The 24,913-nt window shown below is 41.2% G+C and overlaps 1 protein-coding gene across 2 annotated transcripts; it reads left to right on the top strand.

Moving 5' to 3' along the window:
* Positions 1-4,552: 4,552 nt before the first annotated feature.
* Positions 4,553-24,781, top strand: PLK4 (polo like kinase 4). Of its 2 annotated transcripts, none has more exons than XM_081021913.1 (16): positions 4,553-4,789; positions 9,204-9,299; positions 10,435-10,530; positions 10,609-10,723; positions 12,325-13,357; positions 14,833-14,933; positions 16,958-17,316; positions 18,814-18,918; positions 19,508-19,610; positions 20,442-20,591; positions 21,066-21,196; positions 21,562-21,650; positions 21,786-21,936; positions 22,195-22,335; positions 22,914-23,020; positions 24,186-24,781. In XM_081021913.1, exons 1-16 carry the CDS (start codon positions 4,760-4,762, stop codon positions 24,283-24,285), a joined length of 2,907 nt encoding a protein of 968 aa, XP_080878039.1. In that variant the 5' UTR covers positions 4,553-4,759; the 3' UTR covers positions 24,286-24,781. The 2 variants fall into 2 exon arrangements, with proteins under 2 accessions (XP_080878039.1, XP_080878038.1); XM_081021912.1 differs by lacking the exon at positions 4,553-4,789 and adding an exon at positions 8,257-8,376.
* The last annotated feature ends 132 nt before the right edge of the window (positions 24,782-24,913 follow it).

Below are 24,913 nucleotides of genomic sequence, written 5' to 3'. Positions count from 1 at the left end.
TATGATCCGAAAGGACTACTGTATTTTGTAATGCTGAAGTTGTTATGGTGACGCAATGCAGCAACATCAAAACAAAGAACTGCTAATGCTAGTAACAGTTTCAGGCTTCCTTGACGATACAGAGTGTGAATAAGTTCAAGCATGCTCCTATATTGAGTTCAGTAATTATCATGCCCACCAAATGCTTTGAGGATTATGGGCATAGATCAGAGGTTTTCAACCTTTTTGAGTCCACGGCTTCTTTATCCAATCTCTGTCAACCCTATGAGGCTCAGGAACCCAGTTATGCCACCCCTTGCCAGCAGAGCTGGCAGCCTCTCACCCTTTTTCAAACTCCCTCCCTTGTGGAGTCTCCCCTCAGCCTCTTCTCCTCTCCCCTCTCCTTGGGAGTCTTCCAGGCAGCAGCTGCTGCTGTCCCTGGTCTCTGAGCTGACCGCCCCCCCCCCGCCCCAAAGAGAGGTGTCTCCCAGAGGTACCAGTCACTTGCAGAGCTTATAGCCAGGACTGCTGCAATAAACAACTGTGAAAGCCTTCAGGAGGCAGAGACACGAGAAGGCATCAGAGGAGGGAGGCAAGGAAAGAGGGACAGAGGCCAGTGTTGCCCGTAGCACCCCTGACAATCATTCAAGGTACCCCAGGGTGCCATGGCACACTGGTTGAAAACCATTGGCATAGATCACGGTGCAGGGGACATGGATATAAGGCTCGAGGAAATGGACACGGTGCTTGGAAGGGTCAGGGTGACCACTTGCACTCTGGACCCTTGCTACTCTCAGCTGATAAAAACTAACAGGGTGATGACAGCTGGCTGGGCCAAGGAGGTGATTAATGCCTCCTTGAGAGAGGAGGTGGTCCCTGCATGCTTGAAGGAGGCAATGGTAAAACTACTCCTCAATAAACCCTCCCTGGACTTGGAAAATCTAAGCAATTACTGGCCAGTTGCTGATCTCTCTTTCTTGGGCAAGGTTCTCGAGCATGTGGTTGCAGGCCAGATCCAGGCGCTTTGGGAAGAAAGTGATTTTCCAGGTCCATTTCCATTGGGGTTTAGGCCCAATTTTGGCAAAGAAACTGTTTTGGCCATCCAATATGTGGACCTCTGTCAGGAGAGAGGTGGGGGAAATGTGTCCCTGTTAATTCCCTCAACCTGTCTGTGGTTTTTATACCACTGACCATGGTATCCTTCTGGAGTGCTGTCTGGGTTAGTAGTGGGTGGCACTGCTTTGCAGTGGTTCTGGTCCTACTTGGATGGTCATTTCCAGGTGTTTGGGGAGTACTGTTCAGCTCCATGGAGCCTTCAATGTGGGATTTCTCAGGGTCCAATTTTATCTCCCATGTTGTTTAATAGCTACATGAAACTGCTGAGTGGGGTCATCCAGAGGTTTGGACTTGAAAGAAGCCTTCTATTTAGCCAATAGAATGGGTTGTGGTGTGCACTTACTTGCAATGTTTGTAGTGAGAAGTTTCCTCAGTCTGTATATGTGCCCATGGGTCCCCAAAGGATGGCAGCCAATGATCTGCACTCTTAGTTCCATGCCTCCCTCCCCACACACTACACCTTTGAAGCACATGGTTCCACTCAAAGAATACTGGGCACTGTAATTTGTTAAGGGTTGCTGGGAATTATAATTCTGCGAGAGATAAAATACAAGGCCCAGAATTCTTTAGGGAGGGGAAATATGCTTTGAATGTGCTTTAAGGGTATAGTGTGCGTACAGTTGTAGGGCCAATACATTCACAGTGGAGTTGGTATGATATTGTAATGAAGAACATGACATATGAGGCAGAAATTCATGACACAAATTTCAGCTTGGTTGTATATCTGTTGTGTGGCCTTTAGCAAACCACTGAGGCTTGGGCTCCAATCTGCAATACATATTTATATTGGCATATTTTAGAGAATGTTGTAAAGATTGCTGAGACAATATTTGTGACATGCTTTCAGTATTTATGAAAAGGGCTATTTGAATACCAACTGTGTGGGAGGGTCTTCCCAGAGCACTGGGCTAAAGCTGCCTCTGTTCTGAAGCTTCTACAAAAGCTAGCAAATTCTTCCATAGATCATAGTGGTTTGACTAACAACAACGGAAATGTCAATTTTCAGAGACACAAAGACACAGGCAATTTTCCCACAACCGTCTTGCTAATTAACAAATCTCAACATTGTTGCTGATACGGTATGACAGACCATAAGAAGTGTAAGCGCTTATTCACAGTCTCAGCATGGCTTTCCAAAGGAATTGTAAGTGATGCACCTACTAGCACTGTGCTGCTGACCTCCTGCATTTAACTCTAAGTACAAGAGACAGGAATGGCAAAATGTGTGTAATAAATTAAAGAGCGAAGATGATACAGCTTGAAAATTATGCATCTCTTTATCAAGCTTGACTAGAAATCCTAATCAGCAATAAACAGCATCTGACAGGGAAGAAACTTGAACAAATGCATTTATGACAAGCAAATAGCTGTATACAGCCTAAGCAAGGAAGGGAACAGATTAATGTGTTACACTAATTCATACTGATAGTTTGACATTATGCACTAAAAATTAAGTGAGCAAAATAAAGAAGTACATGTCATAAAGAGAAATTAAAAAGTCCACAAAAGGAAATCACAAGTGTGTGATAAGCTGCTGAGAGGTACTCTTCACCATTTATTCAGTTAAACGCCATCTGAAAAGGACACTGGAGTCTAGATTAAAGGTCAAATTGAACAACGTAAGAAAGATTCCCTTGCCCACCAAATGAGGGAGAAATACATGTCAGCAATTTCTTCCAGCCGTCTTGCCCTTGAGTTGCTGCTGTTCTATTCAATACTCATTTTTAGAAGAAAAATCTATTAACACAGTGCATCTCCTCTGCTATTTCTTAGATATGATTGCATAGACATGTATAGGATTCCATCTATGTATATTAAGACTGCAATCCTATGCATAATTACCTGGGAGTAAACCCAACTGAACACAGTGAGACTTTTTTAACAGAGTAAACATGCTCATGATTGTGCTGTAAATCTTCATAATTCTACCAAACACTTACGCCCAAGATTTGTTTGTAAATCCCCCCTCAGATGCCCCCTTGAGGTCATGCATGTATGTACAAACAACCCTTCCCAAACCAAAAAACCTAACCAGCTGAATTTAAGTCCACATTCCTAAATGTACTTATTGCTTGCTCAGTCCTATAAATGTTTATTTGGAAATAATTCCTCCAAGTTCAGTGGAGCTTAATCACAAATAAGCATGAATAGGATTACAAGCCTTGTTTGGCAAGAAATGTCATTCAAATCAATGAGGCTTAGACTGTGTTCACACTCCAATGTGCTGTGCTGGTTTTTTTATTCATGATGTTCATACGGCAACAGCATTGTTCAAATTGCATATCTATTATTTAACTCAGAGGAAGAAAAAAAAAGCTGATTGCAATTCTTTCTCATAAATCAGGTTACCTGAATGTACCTTATGTACCCACTTATGTACCTTCTGTACCTACCTGAACCTTATTATCTTTCCCAGAGGCCAATTGTTGCTGCCAAATGAAGTGAGCTGAGTAATCACCAGAGACAGGATCTTTTTAGTAGTGGCATCTTGATTACGTCACACTGTTCCCAGAGAAGTTTGCCTGAACTCATCTTTGCCCTCTTTTATGCTGCAGGTGGATCTTGTTTATTCAGTGCTTTTAAACAACTTGTGTCTCATTATGGCACGGCCCTCTTAATTTTGAACTTGGGTTTTAACTGTGTTTTTAGTTTGTAATGGTTTTTACAGCACTCATTTTTATTGTATTGTAATTGTTTTGTTTCGCGAACTGTCCCTCAGGGAACTTATGTTTTGGATAGCCTTGGTGATTGAGGAGGATTAAGTGGCTTGGTGCAATGTGGGACCGCTGGAATGTCGGAGTTTGGGGTGGCAAGGAGCAATATAACTGAGGCAATGAACTGTGTACAGATACTGACATGAAGTTGAATTAAAAATGTTTTTTTAAAAAAGATTCAGGAGACACAAAAGAAGTACTTTGCACAACACATAGTCAACTTGTGGAATTCACGCACAGAATATGTTGAATTATTTCCGTCCTGCCTTTACTCCAAGAAGCTCGAGGCAGGACACGTGGTTCTTTCTCTTTTCTCTTCACAGCAACTCCGGAAGGTAGGCTAGCATGAAGAGGCAGCATAGCGAGAGGTGAGCTGCGTAGTGTACATTTAAGGAACAATGCGGTGGGAAGAGACCGGAGGAGGGCCATGACATTTACGCCCTGCTCCTGGGTTTCCTTAGCAGCGTCTGGTCGGCTAAGGCTGCCGGGATGACTTCGACCCAGCGGAGCTCTGCTTACGTTCTTCACAAACAAAGAAAAGCAAATGAAAACATGGACGTTCCGCATCCTTGCCACTAGAGGGCGGGTTTCCTCAGCAAGCCTAGCAGAGAACACTGACTTGTACCGCGCACGCGCCCTTCTGCACGGCTTTTCTCCGAGGCCGCAAACAGCCTTACGGCGCCCCGCCCCGCTCCCAAGGAGCCAGGGGATAGGCGGAGGGGACGGCGTGATGGCGTCATGCGCAAGTGACGCAAAGGCGGCTTTGGTAACGGGCGGGATTTTCAAAATGGAGCCCCTCAAGGAAGGGGTTTCTCCCCGACCCCCGTAGCGGGGAGGGAGAGGCCTGCGGAGCGGCAACGGTGGCGAAAGAGACGCGCATTACCCGGCCATGTGGTAGCTTATAGGAAAGGAAGAGAGTGACGCGGGGAAGAGCGAGCGCCGCCGCCGCCATGGCGACCTGCATCGGCGACAAGATTGAGGTGCGGAAACGGCCATTACGGGGTGGGTGGGGACCGAGCCATTCGCGGCCTCGGGGGAGGGAGAGTCTGGGCCCAACCATATCTCAGTGGAGGGGGAAGCAGGGTTTGGTGTTATTACAGGTGGTCCTGTCCAGCTTGCTGACTGGCGCTGCGTGATGCTGGGCGGGGTTTCGCCTTACCAGCGACTTAAAACACTCGATCCCTCCCACTTCGCTGGTTCAGGATGAGGTCGCATCTCTTTCCTCCCTTTTCCTTGGATGGCACCACCAGGTTGCACATCCCCTGCTTCTATGCTGCCTCCGCTTTAATGTCATTAAGAGCTGCGTGGCAGGCAGAAAACCAACCTATGCTTTATTTTTACAATGCCTTTGATTTGTTTTGATATCTGTCTTCCGCTTTTCCAGCAACAAATGCTGAGCTCAAAGCGGATCACAATAATCACGGTGGCGTTAAAAATGGGAAGTCTAAATCTGTAGAATTTGTACCCATCTCAGTTTTTCATGGTGTAGAAGCCCTGCCGGAATAGACAGGCAGCTCTGCACTTTAACATCTTTAAATTTAATGTCCTTTAGTGTATGACTTAAAAAGAACAAGTTGTTCATAGGGCTGAACTCTACACAACTCGAATGTTTACCATTAACCGAGGATGTGTGTAGCTGATGTGGGAATTCTAATCCGTGTTTATATAAATTCTGTAGAACTAAGGTGTGGTAGCTATTTTGGACTAGTTAACAAGGTTTATAAAGGATGAATTTTGGTCCATATTAGCACTCTCACAACATTATTCTTAGTACTGTATACGTGTCACCATACTTCTACCTTGTATGGTGTTCCCTCTGAACACAGTTGCCTGAAGATGGTATTTCTTAGTCACAGGTGACCAAGCAAATGGTTATGTGGTTTTAATTGTAGCCTTTGTAATGATCATCTGTGCAGCCTGTAATTCTAGAAAGAGATTGCATCTACCCCTGAGAAATTCTCATTTGTATCTAGTAATTTTTTACTATGATAAATAAGTGAACCAATGTGCTTTGATAAACCAGCATGAATAATTTGAAACATTACCAAATTCTGCAGCATTAATTTTTAGCTCACAGAGCTCAGATAAAAGGTCTACAATTGCTACAAGTGTTGAAAACTTGCATCTTTTGTAACATTTTTTCTCACGGAGGCTTTGTTTACATTCAAGGTCTGGCTGGTTGCCAAATTGGGTTTGGAGCATCTTCCCCCAAATTTCCTCTATTAGCGAGGCATAATTAGGGTACTCCCATAAGTATGCTTTGGAGGAAGTGTGTGCTAGATTTCCACCCTTAATCATGTGAAAAAAGTATCCACCTTGGCCTTCAAGAGATTACAGCCTCAACACTAAATTCAGAGGGATTTTAAATGTGTGTAGGATAAGCCTGCATGCTTGCAACCCTGTGCACACTTATTAGAAAGTCAAACCTATTGAACTTAATGGGGCTTACTTTCAAGTGAGCATAGAAGGATCAAGCTGTAAGTAGTTAACATGAATTAATCTTTAAAGTGTTCTCTGAAATGTGTAGTGGTAAACTATGGCCTGGCAAGTATTATGATTTATACTAAAATGATGGTTTCAACAGTAGGTTATACTTTTATTTGTGATACACATTTAAAATATGCTTAATATTTCAGGCAGGAATTAACCAAACAAAACAGATATTGGATTTTCCTTTTTTGTACTGCACAGTTGGGCACATTAATAATCATGCTATTCATGATTATTAATGGTTGACTTCTACAGTTGGAGGCTGTATGCTTATGAATACTAGTTGCTGGAAACCTCAGGAGGGGAGTGTCCTCTTGTGCTTGGGTTCTGCATATTGGCGACCCGCAGGTGTTTGGTTGACCACTGTGAGAACAGAATGTTGGACTAGATGGGCCATTGGCCTAATCTACCAGGCTCTTCTTATGTTCCTATGTTGAAGGATCAGAAGTACTAAAAACACTTCACTGAGTTAGGGAATAGATTTAGAATACAAGAATATATGCTTGTGTTTGCTGTCACTTTGAGTTTTCGTGATCAATTTTTTTGGAAGAGAATAGGGAGCATTTGAGATTCTCACAGATGGGCTACAAGAAAAGCAATTGTAAACTTGCCTGTAGAGTTTGTTTATTTTGATGATGATGACAGGAAATAAGTGTTGAGAAAAGTTGACCTGTTTTACTTCAGGAATAAATATTTATGTACTGTTTTGGCCCGAATATAAACCACACTTTTTTCCAAATTCTGACTGAAAAGTTAAAGTGTGCCTTATATTCGCAACCTAACGCCACCGGCAAAGCGGCACAGCTCTCCCCACCCCCCCATTCAGGGTGGTAGAGCCTTGAATTTTAAAGGTGCGGCTTATTTACAGGTGGGTCTTATATTGGGCCAATATGGTATTTATTCATATTCATCAGTTATGAAAACATTGGCAGTGGGGGAAGGGGTAATACAACCTCCAGAAAGTCCCAGCACATGCTCTCTATTTCCCCGCTCCTACTTCAACTCCAAACCACCCATCATTTCCAAATCATTAGGTAACTTCGTAAGGTGATATGCAAACTAATTAAAATATATTATCAGTCATCCTCATCACCGTAGTCTGGGGGTTGCCAAATCATGCAAACGAAAGAGGATCTATGTGGGTGCACACTTGTCTTTTTATGTTGATGGAGTAGAAAAGACAAATCAGTTGGAAGGCGTGGTGCCCACAAAACACTCTCAAAATTCCAAATATTTTGCTAGTCCCCTAAAGGATGGCAATATAACAATTTGCTTTAATTCACGTACCTCATGATATAATCATTGCCCCTAGAAAGGTGTTGGGAAGGTAGATGCCAAAATCTAAACTCCCCAGGCGGTTTTGAAAATGCCACATTTTTTGTAACATATGCAGATATCTACATCCTTTGAACCTTAGGACGTTAGTTTTTTGACACTATCTCTTGGACTTCCACTACCCGCAAGGCTACATAGGTACGGAAGTCCAGCCCTATAGAAAACATCCATCGCTCTTAAAACGCAAAATCGGTTTTTGTCACGGGGGCAAAGTTTCTAACCGCAAGCGCCTTGCGTTGAAGAAAGGAGAAACCCAGCTCGCTGGTATTTCTTAAAAGTGGGGCGAAGCCTCTGCAGGACACCTTTCTTTTGCCAAGGAGTTTGCAAGCAGTTTAACGGTGCAGCCCTGTCCTTGCAAGCCCCGGACCGCTCGGGGGACCTTACTCCCTCTCGCGCGAAGAGGGGGCGGCGGGGGGCTAAGCATTGCCGTTCTCGGCGGCGGCAACAGTAGGGCGGCGCGCGGGCGGGGGGGGGGGGGCGCCTCCGCTCTGGCGTCTCTCCCCCGGGCCGTTTCCTTGGCGACGGGGGATGGAAGCCGCGTCTCCCCCGGGAGCGGGAGAAAGCGCGGCAAGGCGAGAGCCGCCCGCGAGCCCCGGCGCCGCGAGCTCCTCAGTGGCTGCGAGCTCCTGGCAGCGCGATGCCGCAGTGGCTGCTCAGTCTCCTGCTCTCTCCCGTGCCCAGCGCCGGCGCAGCCTCCGCAGCCGGCATGTCCCAGTGCTCGCCTTGGGAGAGCTCCATTCAGGTAAAGCCGCCTCCTGCCGCCGGCCGGTCTCTGCTGAGGAGCGCCTCTGCCGGAGCATGCGCCGTCGGGGCGAGAGCGCGGCCAGGGCGCCCTTTAACTGGCCCTCAGGGCACTGAAGTGTTTTCCCCACCTGCATCCTGAAAGGGGACAGGACGGTTTTTGAGGGGAGGGGGAGAAGTACGAGGATTGCCCAAGGGAACCAGGTTTCAGCTGGGCAAAGCTGAAACACGTGGAAGAGCCTGTGTTTTTTGTATCGTGTAAAAGTCAGAAACTGCAAGACTGAACTTGTATGGTGTCGACACATCTCTGTATTTGCTTCCTTTTGCCCTACCTTTTATAATACATTCATGACCCTAGTCCAGAGAGATGCGGATTTCGAAGCAGGCTTTCTAGTAGTCTGTGAAATATGGCACTGCAGAGTGATGGGAGCAAAACATGGATAAGGGTAGATGAGGGGAGAGTTGGTATGTGAAAGGTATGAACAGGATGCATTTTTAAAAACAACTCCCCACTGCATTGGGAAGTGGAAGCAGTACTTTCCTCCCACACTTCAAGCTAGCCTCACAGTTTTCTCTTTAAAGTCTTTTTTGTTTCAGAACAGGGATTAATTTTAATCAAGGTGACTCTTCATATCAGCTATTTAAATTACAAGGCAAGGGGAAATTTCATCACATCTCTGCAAACATTTCAGGGGGAATTTTTTACAGGTAGCATATTAAAACAAGTAGATGTTTGACATCCCACACTATCTCAGTAGCTCATACGGAGCTGTCAGATAGAAGGTGAGGAGGCAGTAAGAGCAGTGAACATTGCTTTTTCTTTTTCAGGATTTCAAGGTGGGGAACCTTCTGGGGAAGGGCTCCTTTGCAGGAGTCTACAGAGCAGTATCCCTGAAAACAGGCCTAGAAGTTGCCATCAAAATGGTAAGTTGCCATTGGATCAGATACCAAAGTAACTGAATTTAGCCAGAATATAGGATACCAAGCTGCTGGGTAAGCTAATAAATGCAATATTTTACTTTCTAACTTACTCCTTATGTTCTCACAACTTGTTAGTTCCTGACTTCTGTTGTTCACCTATCAATTTGAATCCCAGGCTGCAAAGGTTTTCTCCATATAGCACTTGCCCTATACTTGACTGTGCAAACACATAAACCAGTCCAGTCTTTTAAGCACTTAACATCTGAAGTGCTTCATCTGCCAAACTCCTCAGCACAGATGATTGTTTTTAGTATAGAATAGCTTTCAGGGTCAAGGCACATTATAATGTGAAATTAGACGTGTCTTTTGCACACTGAATATGTTGAGTCTTATGTTTTGTTTTTGTGAAAATAATAAATAGCAGCAGAGGGGGGAAATTAGGATTGGGACCTTAGTATAAGGGGAGATTTTTTAAAAATGGTATCAACGGCAGCAAGAGAACAGCATTTTTAATTAAGATCACAGCACAAGTGCTAAGAATTTTGTTTGTTTTTTACATATCCACCTGCACTATGGTCCCAATCCTGATTCTGAACTGTGTGGTTTCTAATTTGTGACCCTCCAGATGTTATGGACTCCAACTCCCATCAGTCCCAGTCAGCATGGCCAACAGTCAGGAATGATGGGAATTACAGTTCAATATCTGAAGTGTTGCAGGCTAGCCACCTCTGATTAAAAGCAAAACAAAACAAAACTGAAGAGTAAACCATGCTTTTAAAATACTGTGTAGTAGTTTGGCCATTAGTCAGTATTTGTTGAGAAAGTTCAATATATATCTGTAGGGATATAATACAACATTTAAACCCCATTGCTATGTTTATTTGGAAGCAAGTCCCATTTTATTTAGTTGGGCTTACTTTCTAGGCTGGTGTCAAGCAGATTTCTGAAGAATTGTTATCTATACATGAGACTAAAGCAAGCTAGACATACCTGAAATAATGGTATTAGTATAAAATGTAACAATAAACTCTTTCCAACCCTCGTTTAGCTTAAATCTATTCCTGAATTATTATTATTTTTAAAAAATCGTTACTTTTATGTGTATATGAGATTAATTTTAAAAAGAAAATCTTTTCAGATTGACAAAAAGGCTATGCACAAAGCTGGAATGGTGCAAAGAGTTCAAAATGAAGTGAAGATACATTGTCAACTAAAACATCCCTCTATACTTGAGGTAAGAATTTACACTAAGAACTTGATATGCTGATAACTAAACTTTGATGTATATTAAAACTAGTTTTCATTTTTCTAGTTGTATAACTACTTTGAAGATAGCAACTACGTGTACCTGATACTAGAGATGTGTCACAATGGGGAAATGAGCAGATATTTAAAGAACAGAAAGACCCGTTTCTCTGAAGAAGAAGGTAAGGCTGAAATATTGCTTATTGTTGCACCTTGAAGCAGCCTTTCCATCAAGTAATTAGATTGGCTATGTCCAAGCCCTGGGTGGATTCCAATGAGATTATTTTTCTTAAGACATAGTGGTCTGTAAGACCTTGCTTTTGAAAGTCACCCAATCTTGTAGAGTTTGTTGTGCAGCTATTTATCAATTTTAAAGGGGTGTAATATGCTTCTTACATATCAGCAGAGGGGGCACTCTTGGTAGTTCCTCTGCCCTCAGAGGCTTGGGTGATATATATATGTTTGTGTGTGGCATTTCCTTGGGCAGAGACTGGCAAATGCAATTTTATTATACTAAGATTAGGTGTGTGTTTGAGCACTTCTCAAATGGTTTGCCGTGTGTTTTGGGTCATTGTCATTCTGGAATACCCATCCGCGACCCATTTTCAATGCCCTGGCTGAGGGAAGGAGGTGCTCACCCAAGATTTGACGGTACATGGTCCTGTCCATCATCCCTTCGATGGGGTGAAGGTGTCTTGTCCCTTTAGCAGAATAACACCCCCAAAGCATAATATGTCCCCCTCCATGTTTGACGGTTGGGATGGTGTTCTTGGGGTCGTAGGCAGCATTCCTCCTCCTCCAAACACGGCAAGTTGAATTGATGCCAAAGAGCTCAATTTTGGTCTCATCTGACCACAACACTTTCACCCAGTTCTCCTCTGGATCATTCAGATGTGCATGGGCAAACTGCAGACAGGCCTGTACATGTGCTGTCTTGAGCAAGGGGATCTTGCGGGCTCTACAAGATCTCAGTCCTTCACGGCGTAGTGTGTTACCAACTGTTTTCATGGTGACTATGGTCCCAGCTGCCCTGAGATCATTGACAAGTTCCCCCTGTGTAGTTCTGGGCTGCTTCATCACCATTCTCATGATCATTGCAACTCCATGAGATGAGATCTTGCATGGAGCCCCAGACCGAGGGAGGTTCAGACAGTTATTTTGTGTTTCTTTCATTTGCGAATTATTGCACCAACTGTTGTCACCTTCTCCCCAAGCTGCTTGGCCATAGTCCAGTCCAGTCTTGTGCAGGTCTACATTCTTGTCCCTGACATCCTTGGATAGTTCTTTGGTCTTGGTCATGGTGGCTACTTTGGAATCTGCTGGATTGATTGCTTCTGTTGACAGGTGTCTTTTGTGCTTCTAATCTTAGCTCATTACATACAGTGAGGATACCAGGTAGCCTGGCATTTGGCTGGTTGATAGGGGATCAAATATTTATTTCACTCATTATAATGCACATCAATCTCTGACTTTTGTCTTCTGGGTTCCTGGCGGTTTTCCTGTTGTTATTCTGTCTCTCACAGCTACAATAAACCTACCATTAAAATTATGGACTGGTTATTTCTTTGTCAGAGGGCAAACAGGCAAATTTAGCAGGGGCTCAGATACTTTCCCCCCTCACTGTAGATTCATTTGTAAGTTTCATTAGTTGCTTAAGTATGAATTTCTGAGCTGCAATAATAATTGAATCTACTAGTTATAAGAAGTAGGTGGGGAGCATGTTTAAAGACAAAATAGCAAAAATGTTTCTTAACACCCGTCTTCCTTTTTTTATTTCATATAGTTCGGAACTTCATGCACCAGATTATTACAGGGATGTTATATCTTCATTCCCATGGAATATTACACCGGGACCTTACACTCTCTAATCTTTTACTCACCAACAATATGAACATCAAGATTGCTGACTTTGGACTTGCAACCCAACTGACAATGCCTCATGAAAAGCATTACACAATGTGTGGGACTCCTAATTACATTTCTCCAGAAATAGCCACAAGAAGTGCGCATGGGCTTGAGTCTGATGTCTGGTCCTTGGGCTGCATGCTCTTTACTCTTCTGGCCGGAAGACCACCTTTTGATACTGATACGGTAAAGAACACCTTGAACAAAGTGGTGCTGGCAGATTATGAAATGCCAATGTTTTTGTCAGAAGAGGCTCAAAACCTTATTCACCAGTTGCTTCGCAAAAATCCAGCAGATCGTTTAAGCCTTTCATCTGTATTGGATCATCCTTTTATGTCCAGGTGTAGCTCAGCAAGAAGCAAAGATTCAGGAACTGTAGAGGATTCAATGGACAGTGGAAATGCCACTATTTCTACTGCTTCTACTGCCTCTCCCAGTGTCAGTACAAGTGGCTGCTTAAAGGAGAAGAAAAGACTTCTAGGGGGTCAGCCACTTCCCAACAAAATGACCATTCTTCCTAAAAATAAGAATGCCAGTGAAGTCTCATCTGGCTATGGAAGTAGTTCCCATAACAACTGGGGACTCCCAGTAAAAGAAATGGGAAATACTGGTAGGGGAAGAGCAATGCAGCTGATTGAAGAAAGACCGCATTCGCGCTACCTCAGGAGAGCACACTCCTCTGAAAGATCCGGCACATCCCATAGTCAGAGTCAAGGAGTACTGAATAATGTGGAGAGATGCCATTCCCTGGAAGTCCTCTCAAAGTCCAGAGGAGGACTAATAGGAAACAGGAAGGATTTTTCACCTGCAAATAGCCATGGTGATATTCCTACTGTATTTAAAGAAAAATTTCCGACCAGCTCTGGCTCAATGGAAAAGAATCTGTCTCCACCTGTGAAAGATCAAGCTCAGTAAGAATTGTTCTTATATATCTCTGTTTTTTGAGTGCATCATGTAAAATTGGTTCCCCTATAATATAATGACCTTGTCTGGATGGAATACCAAACTGTGATATTACATAAATGAGTCTTGGTCTCATCAGCTGCACCCTTTCCTTTCTTCTAGCACATCTGTGAGGACATCAGAAATGTTCAGTTTTTGCCTGCAGTCTGGCATATCTCGGATTAATTAGTCACAAACTGTGATTAATTTTAACCATGGAAATGAACCTACTTTAAACTCTGGCTTACAAACTTAGCTTGTTTCATTTTAGTACACCATAACTAAGATTAAACACAATTCTGGATTTGTACGTAACACTAAACTGTGGTGAACTGAAAACAAAAACAAGCATTGATCTCCTTTTAAATACTCCATGCATGAGGGGTTGGGAGTGATCTCTAATGCTTGCATACATAATTATTTCCCAGTCATCTATGTAAAAGGCACAAGGGTGCTGGTGGCAACAGAAAGTCGGAGCCAGAGCCTATGTGACCAAAGGAAATATGTATTTAGCTGTGCAGATAAGTGGACTGCAGAAGGGGGAGGGATTCGACTCATGGCTTTAAAAAATAAAGTCTAGCTTTCATATATAGTCCTGTTCCTGATAGGCTGCTTGTGCATCCAAAGGACTCAGAATGTCTACTGTAGTCAAGCCAATGAGTTATTTCTCGCTCCTATCTTGTAAGTGACAAATGGACTGGGAAAAGTTCTAGCTAAGTTCTAAAATACAGTGGGGCTCATTTTGCGTGTAGCCGTGGATCATTATAGCTTAGAACTGGCCTCCATTGATTCTCAGCTATTAACTTAATACTATGAAATTCCTTTAAACTAAGAAATTAAAAATAATCTCTAATTTTACATATTGTCATTTGAGTATAAGAAACTGATACTGAAAAATTGCAAGTTGTCTCAGTACAAAGTGTTCGCCTATAGTAGTTTAAAATATTAGGACTATGTAGTAGAAAAAAACCTGTTATTTATATCATGTAGTGATACAATATGGGACGTGGGTGGCACTTTGGTCTAAACCACAGAGCCTAGGGCTTGCCGATCAAAAGGTTGGCAGTTCGAATCCCCGCGACGGGGTAAGCTCTCGTTGCTTGGTCCCTGCTCCTGCCAACCTAGCAGTTCGAAAGCATGTCAAAGTGCAAGTAGATAAATGGTACCACTCCGGCGGGACGGTAAACGGCATTTCCGTGCGCTGCTTTGGTTTGCCGGAAGCAGCTTAGTCATGCTGGCCACATGACCCGGAAGCTGTACGCCAGCTCCCTTGGCCAGTAAAGCGAGATGAGTGCCGCAACCCCAGAGTCGTCCGCGACTGGACCTAATGGTCAGGGGTCCCTTTACCCTTAGTGATACAATAAGTTGTATCTATTTTTGTGATCAATAAGTTATTTGTGTCCATATTTATGAAGTGTATTTATGAATAATTCTTTGTCTTTAGTTCAAATTATCTCTGTCCAATGAAGCCCAGCGTTGGTTTATTAGAACCGAAGTCCCAAGCTGAAACAATGCAGCAGTGGCTTGGAAATATGCAACTAAATGGTATGGATTTATTTAATGAGAGTGTTTTATTGCCTGTGTTGGACACATTGAATTCTCAAAGGATACCATTCCTATCAGTAGAGCTTATATAGGTACACTGTGTGTCCATCCAAGGATAATGTTTTTAACTGAGAGATTAACTTAGAAGTGATTCCATGTGAAGATGAACTTTAGATCATGAAATGTGTTATGGGTTGTGGAAGGGCTGGTGCCCTCCAGATGTTGGACTCCCAACCCCCATCAGCCCCAGGCTGCATGGCCAATGATCAGGATGCTGGGAGTTGTGGTCCAGCAGTATCTGAGTAGCCATAATGTGTGTGTGTGTTTTATTTGGGGCATGTTCTCTAAAGGAATCTTTGAGTATTTTAAGCCCAGCTTGGTCATTAAGCACTCTCTACATTTAATAATTATGGGAGTTGCCTTGGATTCCCCCTGTACTTTTCTCAGTCCCTCTTCATACATAAGTACCACTTGAAGGAACATGCTGTGGTGATGGATAATGCTGCAGAACTCCCAAGTCATACCACCTTTTCCCGAGCCCCACTGTATATTATGTAATGCCAAGCCCATGTTTGCCATCACGTTTTCATAAAGATACAATCCAAGTTTCCAGACGAGTGCACTGTTTGGCATATGTTTGAATTCAGATATTCCACCTTTATGTGCATAGATGAAAAATTGTGCAGATGGACCTCAGCTGTAACCTGTGTAGTAATTCTATGAAAGGTAGATATCTTAGTGTAGAGGGTTAATTGTGTCCAACAAGTCATAAATCATGGTTTGGGTTATGCTGTCTAAGAGCCCTTTCCCCTCTTGTCACCTCCAATTGCTACAACTAAAGTTAGCTCTTAACTTGACTAACAACAGAAGAAGCTCCTAACTATGTTGTGAAGGAATATTTATTTAAGAAACACATATTCCAGTAGTCTATTCAAAAGTTTATTTTGGTAAGCTGTCTAAAGTTATCTGTCCTTACTAAGAAGGCAAAATGCAAAGATTATCTATATTTGCACATTTAGGGATGGATCATGACACTGCATTTTCTGGGGCTACTGGATAGCCACACGTTGAAAGTTATGTTAAGATGGGAACATGGATACCTATGTTAAGGCTCAGTATAGAATTCTTACCCCTCAAACTGGAAGGATAACAATTGTGAAGATCTGCATGTATTGGGCTCTGTGAACTGGCACGATCTTGATCCTGTGTGTAGGTAGAGAACATCTGTCTAGCGCTAATAACTGATAATAAATTATCTGTGTAGAGAGATCAAGGATGAAAACAGCAACTGCTTATTATATAAACATTGCGGCAGAAGGGAGGGTAGAAAGAAGAACAGGGCCATAAGGGAAGGAGGAGCTTTTGTTCTCCTGCATCAAATTACTTCATTTAGTGAAAGAGCACTGAATGTAGCTGTAATTTAGCCAAGGATTACTTAAATCTTCTCAGACATTTTCTTTTGTTTTGAATTACCAGGAATGCCTTGGGGAATTGTCACCATAGGACACACAGTTGGGATTATTTGAATCCTCAAGCAATTTTCTTCTTAATTTTTGCTTTTAATTGCTTCTGTACTTAGAAGGTGCATATGGTATTTCATGCACTTTACCAGGACAGACGTGGTGCTGCTTTTTGATGCCATCCCAAATGCTTTATTTAACCACTCCCAGTCCATCTGTTTGCATGGGAAGAACGCATAACATGCTGTTTAATCTCTTTCAGTAGTTAAATTTAAGCAAGCTTAAACCAGTTTTCTAGTAAATAGTAAAGGAAGTTGTTGCTATTAACATCGGTTACAAACAATTCAGAAAAGTTGGTTATGTGCCACAATATTTAGCTTTTCATACATACAACAGTAACTTTCCCAGGGTGTAAACATTGTCAGTTTGTGAGTAGACAAAAATGATGTGATGCTTTCCTATCCTCATTTATAGTTAGAGACGTAACATTTTTCTCCTGTAAAAACTAGGAAGAATCCTGTAATGCATTTTCTAAATCATTAAAATATCCCTTTGCTGCTTCAGCTCAGATGCAGGAACCTTTATATGACAGTAGTATTAAGAACACAAGTGGAGATTTTCGATTCCATCTTGGTGTGCCTCAAGAAACACTGAAAAATGCATGGAATGGCTTAAAATGCAGAAGACCCCCTGAATCTGCACAACCAACAGCACCAGCTGTAGGGCCACTGGACACAAGGAAATACACTGCTGAGAAGGCTCTGCCAGCACCTGCATTTGGTCTCCCTCTAGCGTCTGAAAGCAGAAGAAATGGGGGCAAAGAGCGACAATATGGACATCCGAAACCTGCACTGCAAAGTGTTGTATCACCTCTGAATGCTCATAGACTAAAGCCAATTAGGCAAAAAACAAAAAATGCAGTGGTATGTACTGTACTATATTTCAAAATAATGAATTGCAGTGACAATTTTATAAAAATGGAGCTCTTCCGCATTTTTAAATACCTACCAACTATCACAGTATGAACCAATTAACTTGACTGGTATTAATCTTCTCTTGATAATCAGGTGACAAGAACTATAACATTTCTTCATTTTCAGAGATGCACACCTCTATTAATAATATTAATTACCCTTACTTACTTACTTCCCTTCTCATTGTCTGGGACCAAACGTTCAAAGGCACCTGAGCAAGGCTTCTTCCAATCAGGTGTTGCTCAAGTAAAGGTGGGAACTGGAGAGGTCCCTAAAACCCATGTTGCACTAATTCACAACTACAGCCTCACTGCAAATGCCGAAGTAGCAGTCATCAGCATTCTTGCCATGACGGTTGCTTCTTGACTGGATCACACCAAAGCCATCCTATTAATAGACCACCCCAGTTGCTGGCTTGCAAGGCGGTCATCCAATTCTGATTGTTAGAAAACCAGCTTCCATGAGATACCCCACAAAGGGCCATGGGAACACTGACCCCAGTCCCTTGTGGGATATCTTATTGAAGCTGGTTTTCTAGCGATCAGATGAGAAACGGCTGGCTCTGCTTTGTTTGCCAGGAATTGGCTCTTACAGCAATACAGCTAAATTGAATGCAGAGGACTGGGTTGTTTATAGGATGGCTTTGGTGTGATCCAGTCAAGAAGCAACCGTCATGGCAAGAATGCTGATGACTGCTACTTCGGCATTTGCAGTGAGGCTGTAGTTGTGAATTAGTGCAACGTGGGTTTTAGGGACCTCTCCAGTTCCCACCTTTACTTGAGCAACACCTGATTGGAAGAAGCCTTGCTCAGGTGCCTTTGAACGTTTGGTCCCAGATAATGAGAAGGGAAGTAAGTAAGGGTAATATAGTCTGTTGGTCCTTATTCTGTTGCAAAGTATGCAGGTTTTTAATAAAAATCTCTTAGCACAGTCATGAAATAGTATCTTATCTACTTCCAGTATGTATGTCATTTTTTTGTCATCAACATAAATGTACACTGTCAGATTTTAGTTCAGTTATTGGACTTAAAAGACTTCTAGTCAATTCTTAATTTTTTTACTGTACTAGGTTTACTTTCCAGTATGTATCATATCTCATTCTATTGTGTTTCCCTCTTTTGCTTTTGTTTTCATGGTATTGTTTTCCCTTTGATCCTCCCATGAGAATACTCCCTAGTATTTGTAAATCCAGTGAGGTTGGAACAGCCTGATTGGCTGCCTCACAAATCCTCAGCAGCCTAATAGTTTTTCAGTCACACTGCAAATAGTACCTCCTCTGTTCAGGCTTAAAGCACTCAACAAGGAGCACAAAAACAAGTTCTTTACTTCACTGCAGTATTTTAGTTCATTTTGATGTAAATGGTGGGGAAAGGAGGGGGCATTTACATTGGATTGCTTCGAAAGTGTTTTATTTAGGCTGTGTTCTGTTTTCAATTTACATTCTAGGTGAGTATTCTAGATGCAGGAGAAGTATATATGGAATTTCTAAAAGAATATAATTCGCAAGAGTTTGTAAAAGAAGTTCTGAGGATATCTTGTGATGGAAGTGCAGTGAGTACTAATTTTTTATTTCTTCTAACTTCATCGGCAGTATTGAAATGATGTGTTTATGCCAATATTACTAAGGTGTAATATGCCTCATCACACTGGAATATAAGCTTGTTTCGCTGATTTTTTGCTTCTGGAAATCAAGTAGATTTTTTTCCAGAACTTTGTATGTACATATTAACACAGAGCCCTCCTTTATGCTAAATGCCTATACGTCAAGCATGTGTGAAATCTGAAGCGTCCAGTGTAGTTTAAATAACTGACTTAATTTTGCTACGATTACTCATTTTCTGGTAAAATTGCTGGCACAATTCCATGAAAGAGTGAAAGGCATTTCTTTTTACTAATTACTTCTGTCTTTAGAAGCACTGATCTAACTAAAATATCTGTACCTGTAAAAGCTGCAGATAATCTTGCTTAGTGAGGATAGGAAACTGTTCTTTTTTGAGGAAATGAAGACTTTAGACATGACACATGCCAGATTCAAATTTTCAGTATCCTGTAGTGCATTAACAACTTGTTCATTTTCCAGAAAGAAGCATTAAACAAATAACTCTTTGGCTATGAGATTGTGTTTTTTCTGTGTATTAAGGTCACAGTTTACCACCCAAATGAAGGAAAAGGCATCCCTCTGAATAATAGACCCCCACCACCTCCTGAGGACTCAAATATATATAGTTTTGGCAACTTGCCAGGTAAGGTGCATTTCTATGGGCCCATTCAGAAACAGTGGCAAGGAGCCAAACAACCTGGGGTGGGGGTGGGTGAGCTTATGTTTCTTAGCCTCCCATGCAACATAAATAACTATATCTGAAAATGAGAAGAAATCCAAAAGCAGCATGTGACAGAGGTTTGTTGTTCAAACAAATAAATGAACAAGGAAAGCTCCCTTTGTAATTCTTTGGATATTCGCCAGTAATTACAGGTTGGATGCAAACACTTCGGCCAGTGCAAAGGGTAAAAGCTATTTTCAGCAGTTCTTTGTTTTGCCTGTGTTCCCTGAAAAGCTGCTCCAGGGTTTGGGGGACCTTGCAAAATAGTATGGGAAGTAGTGCTGGGAGCTGCAGAAGGAAAGATAGGTGAGCAAAGAATCCCCCCTTCCTCCAATGGATCAGGATCCAATTGCAGTGTGGATCCAACCCTATATACGGATGTTGTTCTAGTAATTATGTTTCCCTTCACTATCAGAATATCATAGGTATTACAGATGCATTAAACTTCCATGTAGTGATTTGAATTAAAATATTCAAGTTACTGAAATTCTTATACTTCATGTGCCATGTAAGCTTATTGCCCTAACTTGCAGTGGTTGATAGATTTATGTTTGTTTGTTTTTAATTTTTCATTAATAACAATCCAATGGAGGCCACATTAATACAATACCAAATCATAATACAGTTTTAAAAAGCCAATTAATCAGTTCCAAATTCAATGTTTTTGGATGACTTGCTGTGTTCCAGCTATCAGGAGTTGGTGTTATTCCTTAGTCCTGCTCCAATTCACTGTTTGTTACATATTCATTTTAGAGAAGTACTGGAAAAAGTATCAGTATGCTGCCAAATTTGTGCAGTTGGTAAGATCCAAAACTCCCAAAGTCACCTTCTATACAAGATATGCCAAATGTATGTTGATGGAAAACTCCCCTCCTGCAGATGTGGAAATTTGTTTTTATGATGGTATGTATCCTTAAGCTGTTTTCTACATATCCCTTTAGCCATTAAATTTCATTAAATTATTAGCCAACTGTTAGGGCATTTTAAAACCTAATAGAGATTTAGTTTAGTTTAATTTTTTTTATTTTAAATAACTCTTTCCTATTATCATATACCACATAAAAATTGTATACTTCAAAAAATCCTAATTTGAAATGTAACACATATGGCATTATTATTAGGAGGAAACTACATTCTTCTAATACTTTGTTTTATTGATGATTAAATGTAAATATTAAGAACAAATTGAAAATCCAAAAATTATATGAGTTGTAGCAGATAGCACCACTTCTTAACACACTCAAGTCAGTGATAATTGTATTTGAACTGTAGGTAGTTGTTAAGTGCAATCTCCTGTTTACTAGTTTACTTCTGCTAGAGTGTGATCGTATTGTCAATGTATGTGTACCCGAGGTAATATGTTTTTGTTTTTTATAGGGGCAAAAATCCACAAGACAGCGGGCGTAATTAGAGTAATAGAAAAATCTGGAAAAGCCTACACTATAAAGGAGGAGAGTAAAATTGGTTTAGAAAAGGATATACAAATATATGTGGATCATGCAAATGAGGTAAATATTATTTGTAATGTTTCAGTGGGTGTGATGCACATGGGTAAGTGATTCCAAATGGCAAATTAGCAGACTGTGATTCCTTTTATTGTTCCAAATATGTGACTGATTTTGAAAGGTTCCTATGAAATTGAGGGGTGTGGAGATCAAGGAAATGTTATGGATTGAACTTTATACTGTTTAACATTGATCATACTCCATGTCATACAATAGGAAGGTTAAAAAAAAACCCTGTACCTTTTAATTTAGCACAATACATCAATGTTTTCTTCGTTGCCTCTGCCCACTGTCCCCGAGTATTGAATTCCTGCCCTTTTTGAAAGTGTTAGCATGTTTTAATGCAAGTTTTCTATTTTTCAATATAGGGACATCGCATTTGTCTTGCACTGGAATCTGCAATTTTGGCAGAAGAAAGAAATGGAAGTGTTCCATTTTTCCCCATTATTGTTGGGCGGTAAGCAGCCTCTTGTATTATTATTTTTTTCAGTTGCTTCTCACTCTCCACGTGAAATTTTTAGTTTGTGCCTTTTGATATTCTTAGTGGAAGTTGGAAAGTTTAAATATGTGACCATAATTCTTCCATTACCAGGAAACCAGGAAATCCTGAGTCTCCAAAGGCTTTAGTGCTCCCTCCCACTTTGCCAGATACAAGCCCTTCTTTGGCGGAAATAGCCTTGATGAAGAGAGATACCGCCACCAGCTCTGATGCTTCAAGTGAAGTGCCTAACATTAATCCCCCGGTAAGTACGTGAGTGTGTAGTTCTTGCTTTTATTGGAGCCCTAAGAAACACTATGCTGGAAGGCTAAATGTAACCTGTCAAGTAAAAACAAAAGTTTAAGATGAGTAGAGCCAATTGTATTGGGTTGTTGCATATTTTAACTAGGTAGGTCTGAAACCCAAGTCAGGTATGGTACACCCAAGGAAGGTCACCATTTAAACACTGAAGTATATCATGGCTTTATGGCTCACAGCTGCTATTTTCATAATTATATTCCAGATATCGGCATATGAAGGATCTGCATTTACATCAGCAACAACTGAATCAAGGAGCACCCTAAGTCACCCAAATGAGAGTGCTGTAAATTCAGCTCAACTGTTAAAGTCTGTCTTTGTAAAGAACGTTGGCTGGGCTTCTCAGGTGAGCTGGTAATCAACAGCCAAGCAGAAAATTCAGTCTCTTGTGTAAAGGAAGATGAGCTGTAATGCAGCAGTTGTTATACTTCTACTGAAAAGGAACTGATAGTATAATTGATGATGCATGGAATCAGCTCTGTTCCCTATTGAGTTTTTTTAAAATTTATTTTACTTATTTGCCTCAAAATCTGTTGCAGATCAGGAAGTAGTTAATGGTAGAATACAAAGCTTTGTATCTAGTTTCTTTCTGCACTTTTAACTGGAATATGTTCTCCTTGTGCAAATTGTCAGAACTTGCATAAGAATGTGCTGAAGTTACACAAAATACTAACTAGGTTGCACAAAATGGGCAAAATTGGGATTGTCTATTTTGCATGACAAAACACAGTGGATTGTATCCAAATTCTACTTCTGGAAGAACAAGTCTTCTGAAGGAAATGAACCTTCAGGTGCAACTTAGCATGGCTGTGCTGTGTCAATCCAAGCTAAATAAAGCTGTTTGACTAGAAAGATAAAGCACTGGGAAAGAGTTTATTGCTGTATTTCAGTGCAAACTAATTCTACAATATTTTTCCCTATTAGCTGACTAGTGGAGCAGTATGGGTTCAGTTTAATGATGGATCCCAGTTGGTAGCTCAAGCTGGCGTTTCCTCCATCACATATACATCTCCAGCTGGTGACACAGTGAGGTGAGTGTCAGTTTTGATACTGATAGCACATTTCTGATTATTTCAGTTACTTTTCCAACATTTTGTATTGGTACTGTAACTTAGAAGTTGTATGACCTTGAAGTACCATTCCTTGTATGTCATACATAATAGCATTTGCTGCTGCTGTAGATGTTGTACTACTGTGTATTGGTAACTCTCACTCTAGCCTAAGTTAATAATTGGTGGGAGTAACAAAGATATATACAAAAGAGAAAACTAGATGCACTATATGTAGTAAAAGTAGAATATCCTAACTGTACAAATGTTTATCTGCTAATTTTCCTATCCCTCTACCCTTCTTGTATTGTGTTTTTTAAATCTACCCACAGGCTTATAGTGGGTACCTATAGTCTTTTTTTAAATCTTTGTACAGCACTGAAAATACTTTTTCAGCCAGTCTACATGCCTGTCAACTGAACACAAGGCTGTTGCCTGCACTGATTGTTCTGATTTAGCCTGGGAGGAAGTCCAAGGGGGCAATTTAAGTAGATTGACCTTTGTTTGCAATCTGAGATATTGAGTGGGTGGGGGTCCACTTCAACCTCACTTCTGACTTGCAGTATTACAGTAACCCTCCTATGAAATCTACTGTTAACAGCTACTTTTTCTCAGCACAGCCCTCCAGCCTGAACTGCACTGCTTTTTCAGCTCAATCTGCAATATGGGGTTAAAAGCAATAGGTAAAATTGAATGGTTGTACTTACAGCTTCAGCCCAATGCTCAATATGTAGTGGGGTCTAATACTGCCGGGAAACACTGCAGAGTTGTATACCTCGCAGAGACTGAGCTACACTTCCGGGCTGTCAAAAGTCACCATCTTCCAGGAGGCAGTATGAGGACAATGAACTTCATTTGCTTTGAAATTTGCATATTAAATAAGAACTGAATTAAGCCATTAGGTTTGGATCTGGTGATATGATAAGTTATCCTGGAATAACAGCCCCTCAAGTTGGAATATCTGGTTTATATACTGAAGGAGTGAATTTGGAATTAACAAAGCCTTTTAACTTCTTAAGCATGGCTTTAAAAGGAGCAATTGTATACAAGCAATGGACCAAAACGTTAACTTGCTGAAATTGGTACTGGGTTTATTTTATATGTGTGCTATTAAATCTACTCATCTAAATATTTTGCTGTTTCCTAGGTATGGAGAGAATGAAAAATTGCCAGAGTACATCAAAGAGAAGTTGCATTGTTTATCATCCATTCTGGTAATGTTTACCAATCCAGCTGGTCCGCACTGACAAACTTGGAACATGAAGGCTAATAACTTGGTGGTGATGAAATTACCTACTGTGGTGGCATGAAGCAGAGCTTCTTCAATGAACTCGGACCTTCCTGACTGGTTAAAGCATATGACCATAAGAGTTGCTGTGTTCTGCTTAGCTAAGCACTTGTAAAGCTTTTTAAAGTATGACCAATCAAGGCCAAATTACTTGCATTTTTATATAATGGATTATAGAAACTGCTGTGACCACTGGTGCTTGTTACTTTCCATGAAGGGAGTCTGAACTCTGTATGTGTGTTTGTGTGTTATTCTCTACTGTTCTTATAACTCTGGCATCAAAGCACATCTCTGCAGTTACAGTATTTGTGCCTGTAAATACTTTGTATTTTATGTTACTTTCAGCTGATATGTAAAGTGTATTGTTTTATAATTTTTATATTTTTCTAACTGTTTTTCTAATGATATAACCCTGCAAAGAACCTTTAAAAAATAAATGCAGTGGTAACTGTTCAGACCCCTTGCTTTATTCAACACAAATGCTGAGGTATGTTCTACTAAATACACTATAATTTGTCAATAAAATTGCACTTCTACAATAGCAATCATAATCATTTGCACATCTGCGCATATGGAGTTGTATCCAA

Source organism: Podarcis pityusensis, assembly GCF_964106645.2.
Source record: "Podarcis pityusensis genome assembly, chromosome: 9".
Lineage (NCBI taxonomy): Eukaryota > Metazoa > Chordata > Lepidosauria > Squamata > Lacertidae > Podarcis > Podarcis pityusensis.
This window is presented reverse-complemented; position numbering and strand designations above follow the sequence as displayed.